At 49.0% G+C, this 22,208-nt stretch overlaps 1 protein-coding gene across 1 annotated transcript; it reads right to left on the reverse strand.

Moving 5' to 3' along the window:
- Positions 1-362: 362 nt before the first annotated feature.
- LOC106594527 (general transcription factor IIF subunit 1) lies at positions 363-21,901 on the reverse strand. The gene is made up of 7 exons (XM_082972782.1): positions 21,859-21,901; positions 2,707-2,765; positions 2,505-2,630; positions 2,299-2,372; positions 1,699-1,840; positions 1,358-1,511; positions 363-1,122 (listed from the first exon to the last, which is right to left on the reverse strand). Exons 1-7 carry the CDS (start codon positions 21,873-21,875, stop codon positions 918-920), a joined length of 777 nt encoding a protein of 258 aa, XP_082828908.1. The 5' UTR covers positions 21,876-21,901; the 3' UTR covers positions 363-917.
- Positions 21,902-22,208: the final 307 nt, after the last annotated feature.

The following is a 22,208-nucleotide window of genomic DNA, read 5'->3' on the forward strand; positions in this document are numbered from 1 at the left end:
GGAAGAAGCAAGTGTAACATTAATAAGCCTACACCTGTCGTGTCATGCTGAATAATGATGAATGACTTCTGCTGAACATGGTTTCTCTACTACATAACCACTTCTCCATGGCATGAAGAAGTACAGGCCAACAGTAGACTGTCATTGAAGTACACACTACTCTTATCCAAGTAAGTACATACACAACAGTTGCTGCAAAGTAGATTTCCAATGAATCCACTGGATAGCACTGTAGACTTCTGGCAGAACCTCAAAGAATGTTAGTGTGTCTTCATTGAAAAGCCTTAAGATGTATGACATCATTGTCCAGTGTTCTGCTTCTAATTATGCAAACCAACCAGAAACATGACAAGGAGACCAGCCACGGCAACAGCAGGGTTTTTATTACAAATGAAAATAAACAAAAAAGACAATTCTAAAATGAGAAATAGAGGCCTGAGGAGATACGGCAATTCGTACAAAATTACCCACACTTGTCTTGTTGAATCCAGTTGTTTGTGGTGGGAGGTGAGTCGGCAGGCAAGATCTACACGGAATGTTTTCATTGATACCTTCACATCTGCCTAATTCATTGATAAACCTATATCTTGTAAGTTGTTTGACCTGAAAGGACTGCCACAGGTACAGATGACTTCAAACCATTTCTAGAGACAGATATTGAAGCTAGTTTACACCGCATCTCAAATCACAGCTGCGTAACGCTTTTCTTTCTACCTTATTCCACTCTCTTCCTCTTCTAGCCTTCCTCTTCCAAGGACCCTGTTCTATCCTTCTCCTCCTTCCGCTGCTCAATCAATGAGGAGCATCTCATCCTCTCCTCCTCCCTCCCTGGGTCGTGTTCATTAGGCACCAAAGGGACTGAAAGAGGAACTCATTTTCCATTTTAAAACGCATGCCCTAATGAACACGAGCCCGGTTTACTCGGTGAGGTAGAAGTGCATCTTGTCGTTGACGTTCTTCCTCTCGGGGTTGAGGCGTTTGAGGATCTGGGCCAGGACGTTGACCGTCTGCTCGCTGCTCAGGCCAGTCCTCTTGGTCTGGAACTTCTTCAGCAGGTCCTTGGTGGTCATGGGCTTCCGGATCAGGTAGCGGCGCACCGCCTCCTCCGTCAGCTGAACGTCACTGTGGAGAGGGAGGATGGAGAGTGGGACACAAAACCAGGGGGAGGGTGTGTGGTGGGGAGAGAAAGTGGGTGATAGAGGGGAGAGAATAAGAAGAAAGACAGTGCGTGTGGGAGCGGACAGAGAAAAGAGGAGAGAGCAAGAGAGAGAGAAAGAACGAGTGTGTGTGTGAGCTAGAGAGAGGGTAAGGGTGAGAAAAGTGAACAAACAGGAGATATTGAAGAGGAGGAATATACCTGGAACTGGGGGTTGATTTGCCTGAGGGGGGCTGTGGCGTGCTCTTCCCTGAGGGGGCAGGACTCTGGGTGGTGACAGCCGTACTGCTGGACTCCATCTTCAGCCTCTTGGCAGCTGGAGACTCAGAGCTACCACCCACCACCTGTCTCTTACCTGTGAGGGGAGGGAGGGAGCAGGGTGACGGAGACAGTTTTAGCATGCAGTGCTGAGGTCACACATAGCCTTAAGGTAGCACAAACAAAATAAAACTTTTAGATTCTGTGACTATGTAAATATAAATGAAAACATTACAAATATAAATATCCATTTCTCATCTGTGAAAATGTGTGTGTGAGTGTACCTTGCTCCAGTTTGCTAGCGGCGGCTCGGAGTGTGTTGGAGGTGGAGGCGGAGTCTATGGACGGTGTTCCAGGGCGACTGCCAGTCCTGGAGCTGCCTCCAGAGCCACGCCCACCACCGCGCTTAGGAGGAGTACGCTTCTTCTGGGGGGGGGGGGGGGGGGTAGTGAGGAAATGGGGAACGTCAAGAGCAAAGTCCACGAGAGCCACTCTCAACCTCTCAAGATCCAGACCAAGAAAGAGACAGTGTTAGCAGACCATTACCACACCAAGACCAGTTGAAATGTGGAAAACCAAGACAGAGGCCTGTTTTTCTGCCCACACTGCTGCCACACTAGGGAAGCAAGATACCCTGGAAATTGTGTGTTGTGTCACCCCTTTTGTGCCACATAGAAACTACAAAATATGGTATCAGGTTCATCAACTACCAGTCTTGTTCAAGACTTTTAGAAAAGCCCCAGATCTTGGGCACCGTAACCCAGATCAAGAACACGATATCAAGACTCCATCTCTGCGAGAAAGAGAGAAAGTGGGGTTGACATTGAACAGTGGCACTACAAAAGGGACCACACACAAACTAACACTCTCACACACACACACACCACCATGAAGAGAGCGGAGGCTGCCTCTCCATCGATGTCGCTGTCCTCCGAGGTGTCCGACTCACCGCTGCTGTCTGAAACACACACAACATTATCACATCATAGCCCCCTTCAACAAAAACAGTATATTTCCGTGGGTTCAAGTCTTGCCACTTCCCTGTGATACCTGATCAGTAAAGATTCTAAAGAAGAAGAAAAACTGCTACCTCTCTTCTTCTTCGTCTGGACTGGGGTCTTCTTCCCTTCCTCTTCCTCCTCCTCCTCTTTCCCCTCTTCCTCATTCTGTTTCTCCTCCTCGCTCTCTTCCTCACTCTCCGATGCCTCGTCGATTCCTGTGAACAGAGTTAAAGTTCTTAGAATTCGCACACATGAACACGTTGTATTGTTGCCATGGCGGTGCCCTCTGACCTTTGGGAACGGCCTCTTTATTGGACTTGGCCTTCTCTTCGCCGGCCTCTTCCTCTGAACTGCAGGAACAAGGGAGTAAGGAGCGAGGAAGGGATGAAAGAGAGAAACAGATGTGAGAAAATAAATGAGAGGTTGCAGGAAGTGTTTGTGTGTATGGCTCTACAAGTGTCTTTGGTGTGTGACCCTACAGTTGTCAATAGAAGTTCTGGTGTACAGTGCATTCAGAAAGTATTCAGACCCCTTGACTTTCCCCACATTTTGTTACGTTACAGTCTTATTCTAAAATGGATCAAAAGGGGTGATTAAATAGTTTTCCCCCCTCATTAATCTACACAATACCCCATAATGACAAAGCAAAAACAGTTTTTTAGAAATTTCATAAAATAAAATAACTGAAATATCACATTTACATATGTATTCAGATCCTTTACTCAGTACATTGTTGAAGCACCTCTGGCAGTGATTACAGCCTCAAGTCTTCTTGGGTATGATGCCAAACCACCTGTATTTGGGGAGTTTCCCATTATTCTCTGCAGATCCTCTCAAGCTCTGTCAGGTTAGATGGGGAGCGTCGCTTCACAGCTATTTTCAGGTCTCTCCAGAGATGATCGATGGGGTTCATGTCCGGGCTCTGGCTGGGCCACTAAAGGACATTCAGAGACTTGTCCTGAAGCCACTCCTGCGTTGTCTTGGCTGTGTGCTTAGGGTCATTGTCCTGTTGGAAGGTGAACCGTTGCACCAGTCTGAGGTCCTGACCGCTCTGGAGCAGGTTTTCATCAAGGATCTCTCTGTGCTCAAGTCATCTTTCCCTCGATTCTGACTAGTCTCACAATCCCTGCCGCTGAAAAACATCCCCACCGCATGATGCTGCCATCACCATGCTTCACTGTAGGGATGATGCCAGGTTTCCTCCAGATGTGACGCTTGGCATTCAGGCCAAAGAGTTCAATCTTGGTTTCATCAGACCAGACAATCTTGTTTCTCATGGTCTGAGTCTTTAGGTGCCTTTTGGCAAACTCCAAGCGGCCTGTCATGTGCCTTTTACTGAGGAGTGGCTTCCGTCTGGCTACTCTACCATAAAGGCCTGATTGGTGGAGTGCTGCAGAGATGGTTGTCATTCAGGAAGTCTTGGTGGTTCCAAACTTCTTCCATTTAAGAATGATGCAGGTCACTGGGAACATTCAATGCCTCAGACATTTTTTGGTACCCTTACCCAGATTTGTGCCTCGACACAATCTTGTCTCCAAGCTCTACGGACAATTCCTTCAACCTCATGGCTTGGTTTTTGCTCTGACATGCTCCGTCAACTGGGGGACCTTATATAGACAGGTGTGTGCCTTTCCAAATCATGTCCAATCAATTGAATTTACCATAGGTGGACTCCAATCAAGTTGTAGAAACATCTCAAGGATGAACATCTCTGGAGACCTGAAAACAGCTGTGAAGCGATGCTCCCCATCCAACCTGACAGAGGCTCCTGAGTGGCGCAGCGGTCTAAGGCACTGCATCTCTGTGTTAGAGGCATTACTACAGACCCTGGTTCGGTTCCAGGCTGTATCATAACCGGCCGTGATTGGGAGTCCCATAGGGCGGCGCACAATTGGCCCAGCGTCGTCTGGGTTTGGCAGGAGTAATCATTGTAAATAAGAATTTGTTCTTAACTGACTTGACTGGTTAAATAAAATGTTAAATAAAATGATCAATGGAAACTGGATGCACCTGAGCTCAATTTTGAGTTTCATAGCAAAAGGGTCTGAATACTAAGTATTTCAGTTTTTTATATTTAATAATTTAGCAAAACATTTCTAAAAAAACGTTCCGCTTTGTCATTATGGGGTATTGTCTGTAGACTGATGAGGATTTTTTTACTTAATTAATCCATTTTAGAATAAGGCTGTAACGTAACAAAATGTGGAAAAAGTCAAAGGGTCTGAATACTTTCCGAATGCACTGTATGTGTATATATCTGTGAGTCTGAGTCTGTGTGTGTATATCTGTGAGTCTGTGTGTGTATCTGTGAGTCTGTGTGTGTATCTGTGAGTCTGTGTGTGTATCTCTGTGTGTGTGTGTGTGTGTGTGTGTGTGTGTGTGTGTGTGTGTGTGTGTGTGTCTCTCTCTGTTTGTGTGTGTGTTTATCTGTGAGTGTGTGTGTGTTTATCTGTGAGTCTGTGTGTGTTTTTATCTGTGAGTCTGTGTGTGTGTTTATCTGTGTGTGTGTTTATCTGTGAGTCTGTGTGTGTGTATATCTGTGAGTCTGTGTGTGTGTATATCTGTGAGTCTGTATGTGAGTCTGTATGTGGGTATCTGTGAGTCTGTGTGTGTGTGTGTCTGTGTGTGTGTGTGTGTGTGTGTGTGTGTGTGTGTGTGTGTGTGTGTGTGTGTGTGTGTGTGTGTATCTGTGAGTGGGTATCTGTGAGTCTGTGTGTGGGTATATCTGTGAGTCTCTGTGTGGGTCTCTGTGTGGGTCTCGTGAGTCTCTGTGTGGGTCTCTGTGAGTCTGTGTGTGGGTCTCTGTGAGTCTGTGTGTGGGTCTCTGTGAGTCTGTGTGTGGGTCTCTGTGAGTCTGTGTGTGGGTCTCTGTGAGTCTGTGTGTGGGTCTCTGTGAGTCTGTGTGTGGGTCTCTGTGAGTCTGTGTGTGTGTGTCTGTGAGTCTGTGAGTGTGTGTGTGTATCTGTGAGTGTGTGTGTGTATCTGTGAGTGTGTGTGTGTTGTGTGTGTATCTGTGAGTGTGTGTGTGTTGTGTGTGTATCTGTGAGTGTGTATCTGTGAGTGGGTGTATCTGTGAGTTTGTGTGTGGGTGTATCTGTGAGTCTGTGTGTGTGTGTGTGTGTGTGTGTGTGTGTGGTGTGGGTATCTGTGAGTGTGTGTGTGTGTGGGGGTGTATCTGTGAGTCTGTGTGTGTGTGGGTGTGTATCTGTGAGTCTGTGTGTGTCTGTGAGTCTGTGTGTGTGTAGTCTGTGAGTCTGTGTGTGTATCTGTGAGTCTGTGTGTGTATCTGTGAGTCTGTGTGTGTGTGTATCTGTGAGTCTGTGTGTGTATCTGTGCTGGGTGTGTATCTGTGAGTCTGTGTGCGTGTGGGTGTGTATCTGTGAGTCTGTGTGCGTGTGGGTGTGTATCTGTGAGTCTGTGTGCGTGTGGGTGTGTATCTGTGAGTCTGTGTGCGTGTGGGTGTGTATCTGTGAGTCTGTGTGTGTGTATCTGTGAGTCTGTGTGTGTGTGTGTGTGTGTGTGTGTGTGTGTGTGTGTGTGTGTGTGTGTGTGTGTGTGTATGTGTATGTGTGAGTCTGTGTGTGGGTGTATGTGTGAGTCTGTGTGTGGGTGTATGTGTGAGTCTGTGTGTGGGTGTATGTGTGAGTCTGTGTGTGGGTTTATCTGTGAGTCTGTGTGTGGGTTTATCTGTGAGTCTGTGTGTGGGTTTATCTGTGAGTCTGTGTGTGGGTGTATCTGTGTGTGGGTGTATCTGTGAGTCTGTGTATCTGTGTGTGTGTGTGTAGGTATCTGTGAGTTTGTGTGTGGGTGGATATCTGTGAGTCTGTGTGTGGGTATCTGAGTCTGTGTGTGGGTATCTGAGTCTGTGTGTGGGTATCTGTGAGTGCGTGGGTGTGGGTGTGTATCTGTGAGTCTGTGTGTATCTGTGAGTCTGTGTGTGTATCTGTGAGTCTGTGTGTGTATCTGTGAGTCTGTGTGTGTATCTGTGAGTCTGTGTGTGTGGGTGTATGTGTGAGTCTGTGTGTGAGTCTGTGTGTGTGTGGGTGTATGTGTGAGTCTGTGTGTGTGTATGTGTGAGTCTGTGTGTGTGTATGTGTGAGTCGTGGTGGGTATCTGTGAGTCTGTGTGTGGGTTTATCTGTGAGTCTGTGTGTGGGTTTATCTGTGAGTCTGCGTGAGGGTTTATCTGTGAGTCTGCGTGAGGGTTTATCTGTGAGTCTGCGTGAGGGTTTATCTGTGAGTCTGCGTGTGGGTTTATCTGTGAGTCTGCGTGTGGGTCTCTGTGAGTCTGCGTGTGGGTCTCTGTGAGTCTGCGTATCTGTGAGTCTGCGTATCTGTGAGTCTGCGTGTGGGTCTCTGTGAGTCTGCGTGTGGGTCTCTGTGAGTCTGCGTGTGGGTCTCTGTGAGTCTGCGTGTGGGTCTCTGTGAGTCTGTGTGTGTGTGTGTGTCTGTGAGTGTGTGTGTGTATCTGTGAGTCTGTGTGTATCTGTGTATCTGTGTGTGTGTGTGTGTGTGTGTATCTGTGAGTCTGTGTGTGGTTATCTGAGTCTGTGTGTGGGTATCTGAGTCTGTGTGTGGGTATCTGAGTCTGTGTGTGGGTATCTGTGAGTCTGTGTGTGTGTTTGTGTGTATCTGTGAGTCTGTGTGTGTGTGTGGGGGTGTGTATCTGTGAGTCTGTGTGTGTGTATCTGTGAGTCTGTGTGTATCTGTGAGTCTGTGTGTGTATCTCTCTCGTGTGTGTGTGTGTGTGTGTGTGTGTGTGTGTGTGAGTCTGTGTGTGGGTGTATGTGTGAGTCTGTGTGTGGGTGTATGTGTGAGTCTGTGTGTGGGTGTATGTGTGAGTCTTCTGCGTGTGGGTCTCTGTGAGTCTGTGTGTGGGTCTCTGTGAGTCTGTGTGTGGGTCTCTGTGAGTCTGTGTGTGTCTGTGAGTGTGTGTGTGTATCTGTGAGTCTGTGTGTATCTGTGTATCTGTGGTGTGTATCTGTGTGTGTGTGTGTGGTATCTGTGAGTCTGTGTGTGGGGGTATCGTGAGTCTGTGTGTGGGTATCTGAGTCTGTGTGTGGGTATCTGAGTCTGTGTGTGGGTATCTGAGTCTGTGTGTGGGTATCTGTGAGTGTGTGTGTGGGTATCTGTGAGTGTGTGTGTGGGTATCTGTGAGTCTGTGTGTGTGTTTGTGTGTATCTGTGAGTCTGTGTGTGTGTGTGGGGGTGTGTATCTGTGAGTCTGTGTGTGTGTGGGTGTGTATCTGTGAGTCTGTGTGTGTGTGGGTGTGTATCTGTGAGTCTGTGTGTATCTGTGAGTCTGTGTGTGTATCTCTCTGTGTGAGTGTGTGTGTGTGTGTGTCTCTCTCTGTTTGTGTGTGTGTTTATCTGTGAGTCTGTGTGTGTGTTTATCTGTGTGTGTGTTTATCTGTGAGTCTGTGTGTGTGTATATCTGTGAGTCTGTGTGTGAGTCTGTATGTGGGTATCTGTGAGTCTGTATCTGTGAGTCGTGTGTGTGTGTGTGTGTGTATCTGTGAGTCTGTGTGTGGGTTTATCTGTGAGTCTGTGTGTGGGTATATCTGTGAGTCTGTGTGTGAGGGTCTCTGTGTGGGTCTCTGTGTGGGTCTCTGTGAGTCTGTGTGTGGGTCTCTGTGAGTCTGTGTGTGGGTCTCTGTGAGTCTGTGTGTGGGTCTCTGTGAGTCTGTGTGTGGGTCTCTGTGAGTCTGTGTGTGGGTCTGTGTGTGGGTCTCCGTGAGTCTGTGTGTGGGTCTCTGTGAGTCTGTGTGTGTGTGTATCTGTGAGTGTGTGTGTGTGTATCTGTGAGTGTGTTGTGTGTGTGTATCTGTGAGTGTGTGTGTATCTGTGAGTGGATGTATCTGTGAGTTTGTGTGTGGGTGTATCTGTGAGTCTGTGTGTGTGTGTGTATCTGTGTGTGTGTGTGTGTGTATCTGTGTGTGTGTGTGTGTGTGTGTGGGGGTGTATCTGTGAGTCTGTGTGTGTGTGGGTGTATCTGTGAGTCTGTGTGTGTGTGGGTGTGTATCTGTGAGTCTGTGTGTGTGTGGGTGTGTATCTGTGAGTCTGTGTGTGTGGGTGTGTATCTGTGAGTCTGTGTGTGTGTGGGTGTGTATCTGTGAGTCTGTGTGTGTGTGTGTGTGTGTGTGGGGGTGTGTATCTGTGAGTCTGTGTGTGGGGGGGTGTGTATCTGTGAGTCTGTGTGTATCTGTGAGTCTGTGTGTATCTGTGTGTCTGTGTGTGTATCTGTGAGTCTGTGTGCGTGTGGGTGTGTATCTGTGAGTCTGTGTGCGTGTAGGTGTGTATCTGTGAGTCTGTGTGCGTGTGGGTGTGTATCTGTGAGTCTGTGTGCGTGTGGGTGTGTATCTGTGAGTCTGTGTGCATGTGGATCTGTGAGTCTGTGTGTATATCTGTGAGTCTGTGTGTGTGTGTGTGTGTATCTGTGAGTCTGTGGGTGTATGTGTGAGTCTGTGTGTGGGTGTATGTGTGAGTCTGTGTGTGGGTTTATCTGTGAGTCTGTGTGTGGGTGTATCTGTGAGTCTGTGTGTGGGTGTATCTGTGAGTCTGTGTATCTGTGTGTGTGGGTATCTGTGAGTCTGTGTGTGGGTATCTGAGTCTGTGTGTGGTTATCTGTGAGTGTGGTTATCTGTGAGTGTGTGTGTGTGTGTGTGTGTGTGTGTGTATATCTGTGAGTCTGTGTGTATCTGTGAGTCTGTGTGTATCTGTGAGTCTGTGTGTATCTGTGAGTCGGTGTGTGTGTGGGTGTGTATCTGTGAGTCGGTGTGTGTGTGGGTGTGTATCTGTGAGTTGGTGTGTGTGTGTGTGTGTATCTGTGAGTCTGTGTGTGTGTGGGTGTGTGTATCTGTGAGTCTGTGTGTGTATCTGTGAGTCTGTGTGTGTGTGTGTGTGTGGGTGTGAGTCTGTGTGTGGGTGTATGTGTGAGTCTGTGTGTGGGTGTATCTGTGAGTCTGTGTGTATCTGTGAGTGGGTTTATCTGTGTGTGCGTTTATCTGTGAGTCTGTGTGTGGGTTTATCTGTGAGTCTGTGTGTGGGTTTATCTGTGAATCTGTGTGTGGGTATCTGTGAGTGGGTATCTGTGAGTCTGTGTGTGGGTATCTGTGAGTTTGTGTGTGGGTATCTGTGAGTCTGTGTGTGTGTATGTGTGAGTCTGTGTGTGGGTGTATGTGTGAGTCTGTGTGTGGGTGTATGTGTGAGTCTGTGTGTGGGTGTATCTGTGAGTCTGTGTGTGGGTGTATCTGTGAGTCTGTGTGTGGGTGTATCTGTGAGTCTGTGTGTGGGTGTATCTGTTAGTCTGTGTATCTGTGTGTGTGTGTGTGTGTATCTGTGAGTCTGTGTGTGGGTATCTGAGTCTGTGTGTGGGTATCTGAGTCTGTGTGTGGGTATCTGTGAGTGTGTGTGTGGGTATCTGTGAGTCTGTGTGTGTGTGGGTGTGTATCTGTGAGTCTGTGTGGGTGTGTATCTGTGAGTCTGTGAGTTTGTGTGTATCTGTGAGTCTGTGTGTATCTGTGAGTCTGTGCGTATCTGAGAGTCGGTGTGTGTGTGGGTGTGTGTATCTGTGTGTGTGTGTGTGTGTGTGTGTGTGTGTGTGTATCTGTGAGTCTGTGGGTGTATGTGTGAGTCTGTGTGTGGGTGTATGTGTGAGTCTGTGTGTGGGTTTATCTGTGAGTCTGTGTGTGGGTGTATCTGTGAGTCTGTGTGTGGGTGTATCTGTGAGTCTGTGTATCTGTGTGTGTGGGTATCTGTGAGTCTGTGTGTGGGTATCTGAGTCTGTGTGTGGTTATCTGTGAGTGTGGTTATCTGTGAGTCTGTGTGTGTGTCTGTGGTGTGTGTGTATATCTGTGAGTCTGTGTGTATCTGTGAGTCTGTGTGTATCTGTGAGTCTGTGTGTATCTGTGAGTCGGTGTGTGTGTGGGTGTGTATCTGTGAGTCGGTGTGTGTGTGGGTGTGTATCTGTGAGTTGGTGTGTGTGTGTGTGTGTATCTGTGAGTCTGTGTGTGTGTGGGTGTGTGTATCTGTGAGTCTGTGTGTGTATCTGTGAGTCTGTGTGTGTGTGTGTGGGTGTGAGTCTGTGTGTGGGTGTATGTGTGAGTCTGTGTGTGGGTGTATCTGTGAGTCTGTGTGTATCTGTGAGTGGGTTTATCTGTGTGTGCGTTTATCTGTGAGTCTGTGTGTGGGTTTATCTGTGAGTCTGTGTGTGGGTTTATCTGTGAATCTGTGTGTGGGTATCTGTGAGTGGGTATCTGTGAGTCTGTGTGTGGGTATCTGTGAGTTTGTGTGTGGGTATCTGTGAGTCTGTGTGTGGTGTATGTGTGAGTCTGTGTGTGGGTGTATGTGTGAGTCTGTGTGTGGGTGTATCTGTGAGTCTGTGTGTGGGTGTATCTGTGAGTCTGTGTGTGGGTGTATCTGTGAGTCTGTGTGTGGGTGTATCTGTTAGTCTGTGTATCTGTGTGTGTGTGTGTGTGTATCTGTGAGTCTGTGTGTGGGTATCTGAGTCTGTGTGTGGGTATCTGAGTCTGTGTGTGGGTATCTGTGAGTGTGTGTGTGTGTGTGGGTATCTGTGAGTCTGTGTGTGTGTGGGTGTGTATCTGTGAGTCTGTGTGGGTGTGTATCTGTGAGTCTGTGAGTTTGTGTGTATCTGTGAGTCTGTGTGTATCTGTGAGTCTGTGCGTATCTGAGAGTCGGTGTGTGTGTGGGTGTGTGTATCTGTGAGTCGGTGTGTGTATCTGTGAGTCTGTGTGTGTGTATGTGTGAGTCTGTGTGTGGGTGTATGTGTGAGTCTGTATGTGGGTGCATCTGCGAGTCTGTGTGTGGGTGTATCTGCGAGTCTGTGTGTGGGTGTATCTGCGAGTCTGTGTGTGGGTGTATCTGCGAGTCTGTGTGTGGGTGTATCTGCGAGTCTGTGTGTGGGTGTATCTGCGAGTCTGTGTGTGGGTTTATCTGTGTATCTGTGAGTGGGTTTATCTGTGAGTCTGTGTGTGGGTTTATCTGTGAGTCTGTGTGTGGGTTTATCTGTGAGTCTGTGTGTGGGTGTATCTGTGAGTCTGTGTGTGGGTATCTGTGAGTCTGTGTGTGGGTATCTGTGAGTCTGTGTGTGGGTATCTGTGAGTCTGTATCTGTGAGTCTGTGTGTGTGTATCTGTGAGTCTGTGTGTGTGTATCTGTGCGTGGATGTGTATCTGTGAGTCGGTGTGCGTGTGGGTGTGTATCTGTGAGTCTGTGTGCGTGTGGGTGTGTATCTGTGGGTCTGTGTGCGTGTGGGTGTGTATCTGTGAGTCTGTGTGTGTGTGTGTGGGTCTGTGAGTCTGTGTGTGTGTATCTGTGAGTCTGTGTGTGTGTGTGTGTGTATCTGTGAGTCTGTGTGTGTATGTGTGAGTCTGTGTGTGTGTGTGTGTATGTGTGAGTCTGTGTGTGGGTGTATGTGTGAGTCTGTGTGTGTGAGTCTGTGTGTGGGTGTATGTGTGAGTCTGTGTGTGGGTGTATGTGTGAGTCTGTGTGTGGGTGTATGTGTGAGTCTGTGTGTGGGTGTATGTGTGAGTCTGTGTGTGGGTGTATCTGTGAGTCTGTGTATCTGTGTGTGTGGGTATCTGTGAGTCTGTGTGTGGGTTTATCTGTGAGTCTGTGTGTGGGTGTATCTGTGAGTCTGTGTATCTGTGTGTGTGTGGGTATCTGTGAGTCTGTGTGTGGGTATCTGAGTCTGTGTGTGGGTATCTGAGTCTGTGTGTGGGTATCTGAGTCTGTGTGTGGGTATCTGAGTCTGTGTGTGGGTATCTGAGTCTGTGTGTGGGTATCTGTGAGTGTGGGTATCTGTGAGTGTGTGTGTGTGTGGGTGGGTATCTGTGAGTCTGTGTGTGTGTGGGTGTGTATCTGGCTGTGGATCGGGTCTGTGTGTGTATCTGTGAGTCTGTGTGTGTATCTGTGAGTCTGTGTGTGTATCTGTGAGTCTGTGTGTGTGGGTGTATGTGTGAGTCTGTGTGTGAGTCTGTGTGTGTGTGGGTGTATGTGTGAGTCTGTGTGTGTGTATGTGTGAGTCTGTGTGTGTGTGGGTGTATCTGTGTGTCTGTGTGTGGGTGTATCTGTGAGTCTGTGTGTGGGTTTATCTGTGAGTCTGTGTGTGGGTTTATCTGTGAGTCTGCGTGAGGGTTTATCTGTGAGTCTGCGTGAGGGTTTATCTGTGAGTCTGCGTGAGGGTTTATCTGTGAGTCTGCGTGTGGGTTTATCTGTGAGTCTGCGTGTGGGTCTCTGTGAGTCTGCGTGTGGGTCTCTGTGAGTCTGCGTGTGGGACTCTGTGAGTCTGCGTATCTGTGAGTCTGCGTATCTGTGAGTCTGCGTATCTGTGAGTCTGCGTATCTGTGAGTCTGCGTGTGGGTCTCTGTGAGTCTGCGTGTGGGTCTCTGTGAGTCTGTGTGTGTGTGTGTGTCTGTGTGTGGTGTGTGTGTGAGTCTGTGTGTGTGTGTGTGAGTCTGTGTGTCGTGTATGTGTGAGTCTGTGTGTGTGTGTATCTGTGAGTCTGTGTGTGGTTATCTGAGTCTGTGTGTGGGTATCTGAGTCTGTGTGTGGGTATCTGTGAGTCTGTGTGTGGGTATCTGTGAGTCTGTGTGTGGGTATCTGTGAGTCTGTGTGTGTGTGTGTGTCTGTGAGTGTGTGTGTGTGTGTGTATCTGTGAGTCTGTGTGTATCTGTGAGTCTGTGTGTATCTGTGAGTCTGTGTGTGTATCTCTCTCTGTGTGTGTGTGTGTGTGGTGTGTGTGTGTGTGTGAGTCTGTGTGTGGGTGTATGTGTGAGTCTGTGTGTGGGTGTATGTGTGAGTCTGTGTGTGGGTGTATGTGTGAGTCTGTGTGTGGGTTTATCTGTGAGTCTGTGTGTGGGTGTATCTGTGTGTGGGTGTATCTGTGAGTCTGTGTATCTGTGTGTGTGTGGGTATCTGTGAGTCTGTGTGTGGGTGGATATCTGTGAGTCTGTGTGTGGGTATCTGAGTCTGTGTGTGGGTATCTGAGTCTGTGTGTGGGTATCTGAGTCTGTGTGTGGGTATCTGAGTCTGTGTGTGGGTATCTGTGAGTGTGGGTATCTGTGAGTGTGTGTGTGTGTGTGTGGGTGGGTATCTGTGAGTCTGTGTGTGTGTGGGTGTGTATCTGTTAGTCTGTGTGTATCTGTGAGTCTGTGTGTGTATCTGTGAGTCGGTGTGCTGTGGCTGGGTGTATGTGTGAGTCTGTGTGTGAGTCTGTGTGTGTGTGGGTGTATGTGTGAGTCTGTGTGTGTGTATGTGTGAGTCTGTGTGTGTGTATCTGTGAGTCTGTGTGTGTGTGGGTGTATCTGTGAGTCTGTGTGTGGGTGTATCTGTGAGTCTGTGTGTGGGTTTATCTGTGAGTCTGTGTGTGGGTTTATCTGTGAGTCTGTGTGTGGGTTTATCTGTGAGTCTGCGTGTGGGTTTATCTGTGAGTCTGCGTGTGGGTTTATCTGTGAGTCTGCGTGAGGGTTTATCTGTGAGTCTGCGTGTGGGTTTATCTGTGAGTCTGCGTGTGGGTTTATCTGTGAGTCTGCGTGTGGGTCTCTGTGAGTCTGCGTGTGGGTCTCTGTGAGTCTGCGTGTGGGTCTCTGTGAGTCTGCGTGTGGGTCTCTGTGAGTCTGCGTGTGGGTCTCTGTGAGTCTGCGTGTGGGTCTCTGTGAGTCTGCGTGTGGGTCTCTGTGAGTCTGCGTGTGGGTCTCTGTGAGTCTGCGTGTGGGTCTCTGTGAGTCTGCGTGTGGGTCTCTGTGAGTCTGCGTGTGGGTCTCTGTGAGTCTGCGTGTGGGTCTCTGTGAGCTGCGTGGGGCCGGGCGCGTGTGGGTCTCTGTGAGTCTGCGTGTGGGTCTCTGTGAGTCTGCGTGTGGGTCTCTGTGAGTCTGCGTGTGGGTCTCTGTGAGTCTGCGTGTGGGTCTCTGTGAGTCTGCGTGTGGGTCTCTGTGAGTCTGCGTGTGGGTCTCTGTGAGTCTGCGTGTGGGTCTCTGTGAGTCTGTGTGTGGGTCTCTGTGAGTCTGTGTGTGTGTGTGTGTCTGTGAGTGTGTGTGTGTATCTGTGAGTCTGTGTGTATCTGTGTATCTGTGTGTGTGTGTGTGTGTGTGTGTGTATCTGTGAGTCTGTGTGTGGGTATCTGAGTCTGTGTGTGGGTATCTGAGTCTGTGTGTGGGTATCTGAGTCTGTGTGTGGGTATCTGTGAGTGTGTGTGTGGGTATCTGTGAGTGTGTGTGTGGGTATCTGTGAGTCTGTGTGTGTGTTTGTGTGTATCTGTGAGTCTGTGTGTGTGTGTGGGGGTGTGTATCTGTGAGTCTGTGTGTGTGTGGGTGTGTATCTGTGAGTCTGTGTGTATCTGTGAGTCTGTGTGTGTATCTCTCTGTGTGTGTGTTGTGTGTGTGTGTCTGTCTCTCTCTGTTTGTGTGTGTGTTTATCTGTGAGTCTGTGTGTGTGTTTATCTGTGTGTGTGTTTATCTGTGAGTCTGTGTGTGTGTATATCTGTGAGTCTGTGTGTGAGTCTGTATGTGGGTATCTGTGAGTCTGTATCTGTGAGTCTGTGTGTGTGTGTGTGTGTGTGTGTGTGTGTGTGTGTGTGTGGTGTGTGTGTGTGTGTATCTGTGAGTCAGTGTGTGGGTTTATCTGTGAGTCTGTGTGTGGGTTTATCTGTGAGTCTGTGTGTGGGTCTCTGTGTGGGTCTCTGTGTGAGGGTCTGTGTGTGGGTCTCTGTGAGTCTGTGTGTGGGTCTCTGTGAGTCTGTGTGTGGGTCTCTGTGAGTCTGTGTGTGGGTCTCTGTGAGTCTGTGTGTGGGTCTGTGTGTGGGTCTCCGTGAGTCTGTGTGTGGGTCTCTGTGAGTCTGTGTGTGTGTGTATCTGTGAGTGTGTGTGTGTGTATCTGTGAGTGTGTGTGCGTGTGGGTGTGTATCTGTGAGTCTGTGTGCGTATGGGTGTGTATCTGTGAGTCTGTGTGCGTGTGGGTGTGTATCTGTGAGTCTGTGTGCGTGTAGGTGTGTATCTGTGAGTCTGTGTGCGTGTGGGTGTGTATCTGTGAGTCTGTGTGCGTGTGGATCTGTGAGTCTGTGTGTGTATCTGTGAGTCTGTGTGTGTGTGTGTGTGTGTGTGTGTATATCTGTGAGTCTGTGTGTGTGTGTGTATCTGTTAGTCTGTGGGTGTATGTGTGAGTCTGTGTGTGGGTGTATCGTGTGAGTCTGTGTGTGGGTGTATGTGTGAGTCTGTGTGTGGGTGTATCGTGTGAGTCTGTGTGTGGGTGTATCTGTGAGTCTATCTGAGTCTGTGTGTGGGTATCTGAGTCTGTGTGTGGGTATCTGAGTCTGTGTGTGGGTATCTGTGTCTGTGTGTGGGTATCTGTGAGTGTGGGTATCTGTGAGTGTGTGTGTGTGTGTGTGTGGGTATCTGTGAGTCTGTGTGTGGGTGTATCTGTGAGTCTGTGTGTATCTGTGAGTCTGTGTGTGGGTGTATCTGTTAGTCTGTGTATCTGTGTGTGTGTGTGTGTGTATCTGTGAGTCTGTGTGTGGGTATCTGAGTCTGTGTGTGGGTATCTGAGTCTGTGTGTGGGTATCTGTGAGTGTGTGTGTGTGTGTGGGTATCTGTGAGTCTGTGTGTGTGTGGGTGTGTATCTGTGAGTCTGTGTGGGTGTGTATCTGTGAGTCTGTGAGTTTGTGTGTATCTGTGAGTCTGTGTGTATCTGTGAGTCTGTGCGTATCTGAGAGTCGGTGTGTGTGTGGGTGTGTGTATCTGTGAGTCGGTGTGTGTATCTGTGAGTCTGTGTGTGTGTATGTGTGAGTCTGTGTGTGGGTGTATGTGCGAGTCTGTATGTGGGTGCATCTGCGAGTCTGTGTGTGGGTGTATCTGCGAGTCTGTGTGTGGGTGTATCTGCGAGTCTGTGTGTGGGTGTATCTGCGAGTCTGTGTGTGGGTGTATCTGCGAGTCTGTGTGTGGGTGTATCTGTGAGTCTGTGTGTGGGTTTATCTGTGATCTGTGTGTGGGTTTATCTGTGAGTCTGTGTGTGGGTTTATCTGTGAGTCTGTGTGTGGGTTTATCTGTGAGTCTGTGTGTGGGTGTATCTGTGAGTCTGTGTGTGGGTATCTGTGAGTCTGTGTGTGGGTATCTGTGAGTCTGTGTGTGGGTATCTGTGAGTCTGTATCTGTGAGTCTGTGTGTGTGTATCTGTGAGTCTGTGTGTGTGTATCTGTGCGTGGATGTGTATCTGTGAGTCGGTGTGCGTGTGGGTGTGTATCTGTGAGTCTGTGTGCGTGTGGGTGTGTATCTGTGAGTCTGTGTGCGTGTGGGTGTGTATCTGTGAGTCTGTGTGTGTGTGTGGTGGGTGTGTATCTGTGAGTCTGTGTGTGTGTATCTGTGAGTCTGTGTGTGTGTGTGGTATCTGTGAGTCTGTGTGTGTATCTGTGAGTCTGTGTGTGTGTGTGTGTATGTGTGAGTCTGTGTGTGGGTGTATGTGTGAGTCTGTGTGTGTGAGTCTGTGTGTGGGTGTATGTGTGAGTCTGTGTGTGGGTGTATGTGTGAGTCTGTGTGTGGGTGTATGTGTGAGTCTGTGTGTGGGTGTATGTGTGAGTCTGTGTGTGGGTGTATCTGTGAGTCTGTGTATCTGTGTGTGTGGGTATCTGTGAGTCTGTGTGTGGGTTTATCTGTGAGTCTGTGTGTGGGTGTATCTGTGAGTCTGTGTATCTGTGTGTGTGTGGTATCTGTGAGTCTGTGTGTGGGTATCTGAGTCTGTGTGTGGGTATCTGAGTCTGTGTGTGGGTATCTGAGTCTGTGTGTGGGTATCTGAGTCTGTGTGTGGGTATCTGAGTCTGTGTGTGGGTATCTGTGAGTGTGGGTATCTGTGAGTGTGTGTGTGTGGGTGGGTATCTGTGAGTCTGTGTGTGTGTGGGTGTGTATCTGTTGAGTCTGTGTGTGTATCTGTGAGTCTGTGTGTGTATCTGTGAGTCTGTGTGTGTATCTGTGAGTCTGTGTGTGTGGGTGTATGTGTGAGTCTGTGTGTGAGTCTGTGTGTGTGTGGGTGTATGTGTGAGTCTGTGTGTGTGTATGTGTGAGTCTGTGTGTGTGGGTGTATCTGTGAGTCTGTGTGTGTGTGGGTGTATCTGTGAGTCTGTGTGTGGGTTTATCTGTGAGTCTGCGTGTGGGTTTATCTGTGAGTCTGCGTGAGGGTTTATCTGTGAGTCTGCGTGTGGGTTTATCTGTGAGTCTGCGTGAGGGTTTATCTGTGAGTCTGCGTGTGGGTTTATCTGTGAGTCTGCGTGTGGGTCTCTGTGAGTCTGCGTGTGGGTCTATCTGTGAGTCTGCGTGTGGGTCTCTGTGAGTCTGCGTGTGGGTCTCTGTGAGTCTGCGTGTGGGTCTCTGAGTCTGCGTGTGGGTCTCTGTGAGTCTGCGTGTGGGTCTCTGTGAGTCTGCGTGTGGGTCAGTCTGCGTGAGGGTTTATCTGTGAGTCTGCGTGTGGGTTTATCTGTGAGTCTGCGTGTGGGTTTATCTGTGAGTCTGCGTGTGGGTCTCTGTGAGTCTGCGTGTGGGTCTCTGTGAGTCTGCGTGTGGGTCTCTGAGTCTGCGTGTGGGTCTCTGTGAGTCTGCGTGTGGGTCTCTGTGAGTCTGCGTGTGGGTCTCTGTGAGTCTGCGTGTGGGTCTCTGTGAGTCTGCGTGTGGGTCTCTGTGAGTCTGCGTGTGGGTCTCTGTGAGTCTGCGTGTGGGTCTCTGTGAGTCTGCGTGTGGGTCTCTGTGAGTCTGCGTGTGGGTCTCTGTGAGTCTGCGTGTGGGTCTCTGTGAGTCTGCGTGTGGGTCTCTGTGAGTCTGCGTGTGGGTCTCTGTGAGTCTGCGTGTGGGTCTCTGTGAGTCTGCGTGTGGGTCTCTGTGAGTCTGCGTGTGGGTCTCTGTGAGTCTGCGTGTGGGTCTCTGTGAGTCTGCGTGTGGGTCTCTGTGAGTCTGCGTGTGGGTCTCTGTGAGTCTGCGTGTGGGTCTCTGTGAGTCTGCGTGTGGGTCTCTGTGAGTCTGCGTGTGGGTCTCTGTGAGTCTGTGTGTGGGTCTCTGTGAGTCTGTGTGTGTCTGTGATTGTGTTTGTATATCTGTGAGTCTGTGTGTATCTGTGTATCTGTGTGTGTGTGTATCTGTGAGTCTGTGTGTGGGTATCTGAGTCTGTGTGTGGGTATCTGAGTCTGTGTGTGGGTATCTGAGTCTGTGTGTGGGTATCTGAGTCTGTGTGTGGGTATCTGTGAGTGTGTGTGTGGGTATCTGTGAGTGTGTGTGTGGGTATCTGTGAGTCGTGTGTGTGTGTTTGTGTGTATCTGTGAGTCTGTGTGTGTGTGTGGGGGTGTGTATCTGTGAGTCTGTGTGTGTGTGGGTGTGTATCTGTGAGTCTGTGTGTATCTGTGAGTCTGTGTGTGTATCTCTCTGTGTGTGTGTGTTGTGTGTGTGTCTGTCTCTCTCTGTTTGTGTGTGTGTTTATCTGTGAGTCTGTGTGTGTGTTTATCTGTGTGTGTGTTTATCTGTGAGTCTGTGTGTGTGTATATCTGTGAGTCTGTGTGTGAGTCTGTATGTGGGTATCTGTGAGTCTGTATCTGTGAGTCTGGTGTGTGTGTGTGTGTGTGTGTGTGGTGTGTATCTGTGAGTCTGTGTGTGGGTTTATCTGTGAGTGTGTGTGGGTTTATCTGTGAGTCTGTGTGTGGGATCGGAGTCTCTGTGTAGGGTCTCTGTGTGGGTCTCTGTGAGTCTGTGTGTGGGTCTCTGTGAGTCTGTGTGTGGGTCTCTGTGAGTCTGTGTGTGGGTCTCTGTGAGTCTGTGTGTGGGTCTGTGTGTGGGTCTCCGTGAGTCTGTGTGTGGGTCTCTGTGAGTCTGTGTGTGTGTGTATCTGTGAGTGTGTGTGTGTGTATCTGTGAGTGTGTGTGCGTGTGGGTGTGTATCTGTGAGTCTGTGTGCGTATGGGTGTGTATCTGTGAGTCTGTGTGCGTGTGGGTGTGTATCTGTGAGTCTGTGTGCGTGTAGGTGTGTATCTGTGAGTCTGTGTGCGTGTGGGTGTGTATCTGTGAGTCTGTGTGCATGTGGATCTGTGAGTCTGTGTGTGTATCTGTGAGTCTGTGTGTGTGTGTGTCTGTGTGTGTGTGTGTGTATATCTGTGAGTCTGTGTGTGTGTGTGTATCTGTTAGTCTGTGGGTGTATGTGTGAGTCTGTGTGTGGGTGTATGTGTGAGTCTGTGTGTGGGTGTATGTGTGAGTCTGTGTGTGGGTGTATGTGTGAGTCTGTGTGTGGGTGTATCTGTGAGTCTGTGTGTGGGTGTATCTGTGAGTCTGTGTGTGGGTGTATCTGTGAGTCTGTGTGTGGGTGTATCTGTGAGTCTGTGTGTGGGTGTATCTGTGTGTCTGTGTATCTGTGTGTATCTGAGTCTGTGTGTGGGTATCTGAGTCTGTGTGTGGGTATCTGTGAGTGTGTGTGTGTGTGTGGGTATCTGTGAGTCTGTGTGTGTGTGGGTGTGTATCTGTGAGTCTGTGTGTGTGTGTGTATCTGTGAGTCTGTGAGTTTGTGTGTATCTGTGAGTCTGTGTGTATCTGTGAGTCTGTGCGTATCTGAGAGTCGGTGTGTGTGTGGGTGTGTGTATCTGTGAGTCGGTGTGTGTATCTGTGAGTCTGTGTGTGTGTATGTGTGAGTCTGTGTGTGGGTGTATGTGCGAGTCTGTATGTGGGTGCATCTGCGAGTCTGTGTGTGGGTGTATCTGCGAGTCTGTGTGTGGGTGTATCTGCGAGTCTGTGTGTGGGTGTATCTGCGAGTCTGTGTGTGGGTGTATCTGTGAGTCTGTGTGTGGGTGTATCTGTGTATCTGTGTGTGGGTTTATCTGTGAGTCTGTGTGTGGGTTTATCTGTGAGTCTGTGTGTGGGTGTATCTGTGAGTCTGTGTGTGGGTGTATCTGTGAGTCTGTGTGTGGGTGTATCTGTGAGTCTGTGTGTGGGTGTATCTGTGAGTCTGTGTGTGGGTATCTGTGAGTCTGTGTGTGGGTATCTGTGAGTCTGTATCTGTGAGTCTGTATCTGTGAGTCTGTATCTGTGAGTCTGTGTGTGTGTATCTGTGAGTCGGTGTGCGTGTGGGTGTGTATCTGTGAGTCTGTGTGCGTGTGGGTGTGTATCTGTGAGTCTGTGTGCGTGTGGGTGTGTATCTGTGAGTCTGTGTGCGTGTGGGTGTGTATCTGTGAGTCTGTGTGTGTGTGTGTGGGTCGTGTGTGATCTGTGAGTCTGTGTGTGTGTATCTGTGAGTCTGTGTGTGTGTGTATCTGTGAGTCTGTGTGTGTATCTGTGAGTCTGTGTGTGTGTGTGTGTATGTGTGAGTCTGTGTGTGGGTGTATGTGTAAGTCTGTGTGTGTGAGTCTGTGTGTGGGTGTATGTGTGAGTCTGTGTGTGGGTGTATGTGTGAGTCTGTGTGTGGGTGTATGTGTGAGTCTGTGTGTGGGTGTATGTGTGAGTCTGTGTGTGGGTGTATGTGTGAGTCTGTGTGTGGGTGTATCTGTGAGTCTGTGTATCTGTGTGTGTGGGTATCTGTGAGTCTGTGTGTGGGTATCTGAGTCTGTGTGTGGTTATCTGTGAGTGTGGGTATCTGTGAGTGTGTGTGTGTGTGGGTGTGTATCTGTGAGTCTGTGTGTATCTGTGAGTCTGTGTATCTGTGTGTATCTGTGAGTCGGTGTGTGTGTGGGTGTGTATCTGTGAGTCGGTGTGTATCTGTGAGTTGGTGTGTGTGTGGGTGTGTATCTGTGAGTCTGTGTGTGTGTGGGTGTGTATCTGTGAGTCTGTGTGTGTGTGGGTGTGTGTATCTGTGAGTCTGTGTGTGTGTGGGTGTGTGTATCTGTGAGTCTGTGTGTGTGTATCTGTGAGTCTGTGTGTGTGTGTGGGTGTGAGTCTGTGTGTGGGTGTATGTGTGAGTCTGTGTGTGGGTGTATCTGTGAGTCTGTGTGTATCTGTGAGTGGGTTTATCTGTGTGTGCGTTTATCTGTGAGTCTGTGTGTGGGTTTATCTGTGAATCTGTGTGTGGGTATCTGTGAGTGGGTATCTGTGAGTCTGTGTGTGGGTATCAGTGAGTCTGTGTGTGAGTATCAGTGAGTCTGTGTGTGGGTATCTGTGAGTCTGTATCTGTGAGTCTGTGTGTGGGTATCTGTGAGTCTGTGTGTGGGTATCAGTGAGTCTGTGTGTGGGTATCAGTGAGTCTGCGTGTGGGTATCAGTGAGTCTGCGTGTGGATATCTGTGAGTCTGCGTGTGGATATCTGTGAGTCTGCGTGTGGATATCTGTGAGTCTGCGTGTGGATATCTGTGAGTCTGCGTGTGGATATCTGTGAGTCTGCGTGTGGATATCTGTGAGTCTGTGTCTGTGAGTCTGTGTGTGGGTATCTGTGAGTCTGTGTGTGTGTGTGTGTGTGTGTTTATCTGTGAGTCTGTATTGTGTGTCTCACCTGCTCTCATCTGACATGTAGTCGACCTCCAGGCCCTCAAAGTGTGGGTATCTGTGTGGGTATCTGAGTCTGTGTGTGTGTGTATCTGTGTGTGGGTGTGTATCTGTGAGACTGTGTGTGTGTGGGTGTGTATCTGTGAGACTGTGTGTGTGTGGATGTGTATCTGTGAGACTGTGTGTGTGTGGGTGTGTATCTGTGAGACTGTGTGTGTGTGGGTGTGTATCTGTGAGACTGTGTGTGTGTGGGTGTATCTGTGAGACTGTGTGTGTGTGGGTGTATCTGTGAGTCTGTGTGTGGGTGTATCTGCGAGTCTGTGTGTGGGTGTATCTGCGAGTCTGTGTGTGTGGGTG

The sequence above is a fragment of the Salmo salar genome, chromosome 03 (assembly GCF_965601325.2).
Source record: "Salmo salar chromosome 03, fSalSal1, whole genome shotgun sequence".
Lineage (NCBI taxonomy): Eukaryota > Metazoa > Chordata > Actinopteri > Salmoniformes > Salmonidae > Salmo > Salmo salar.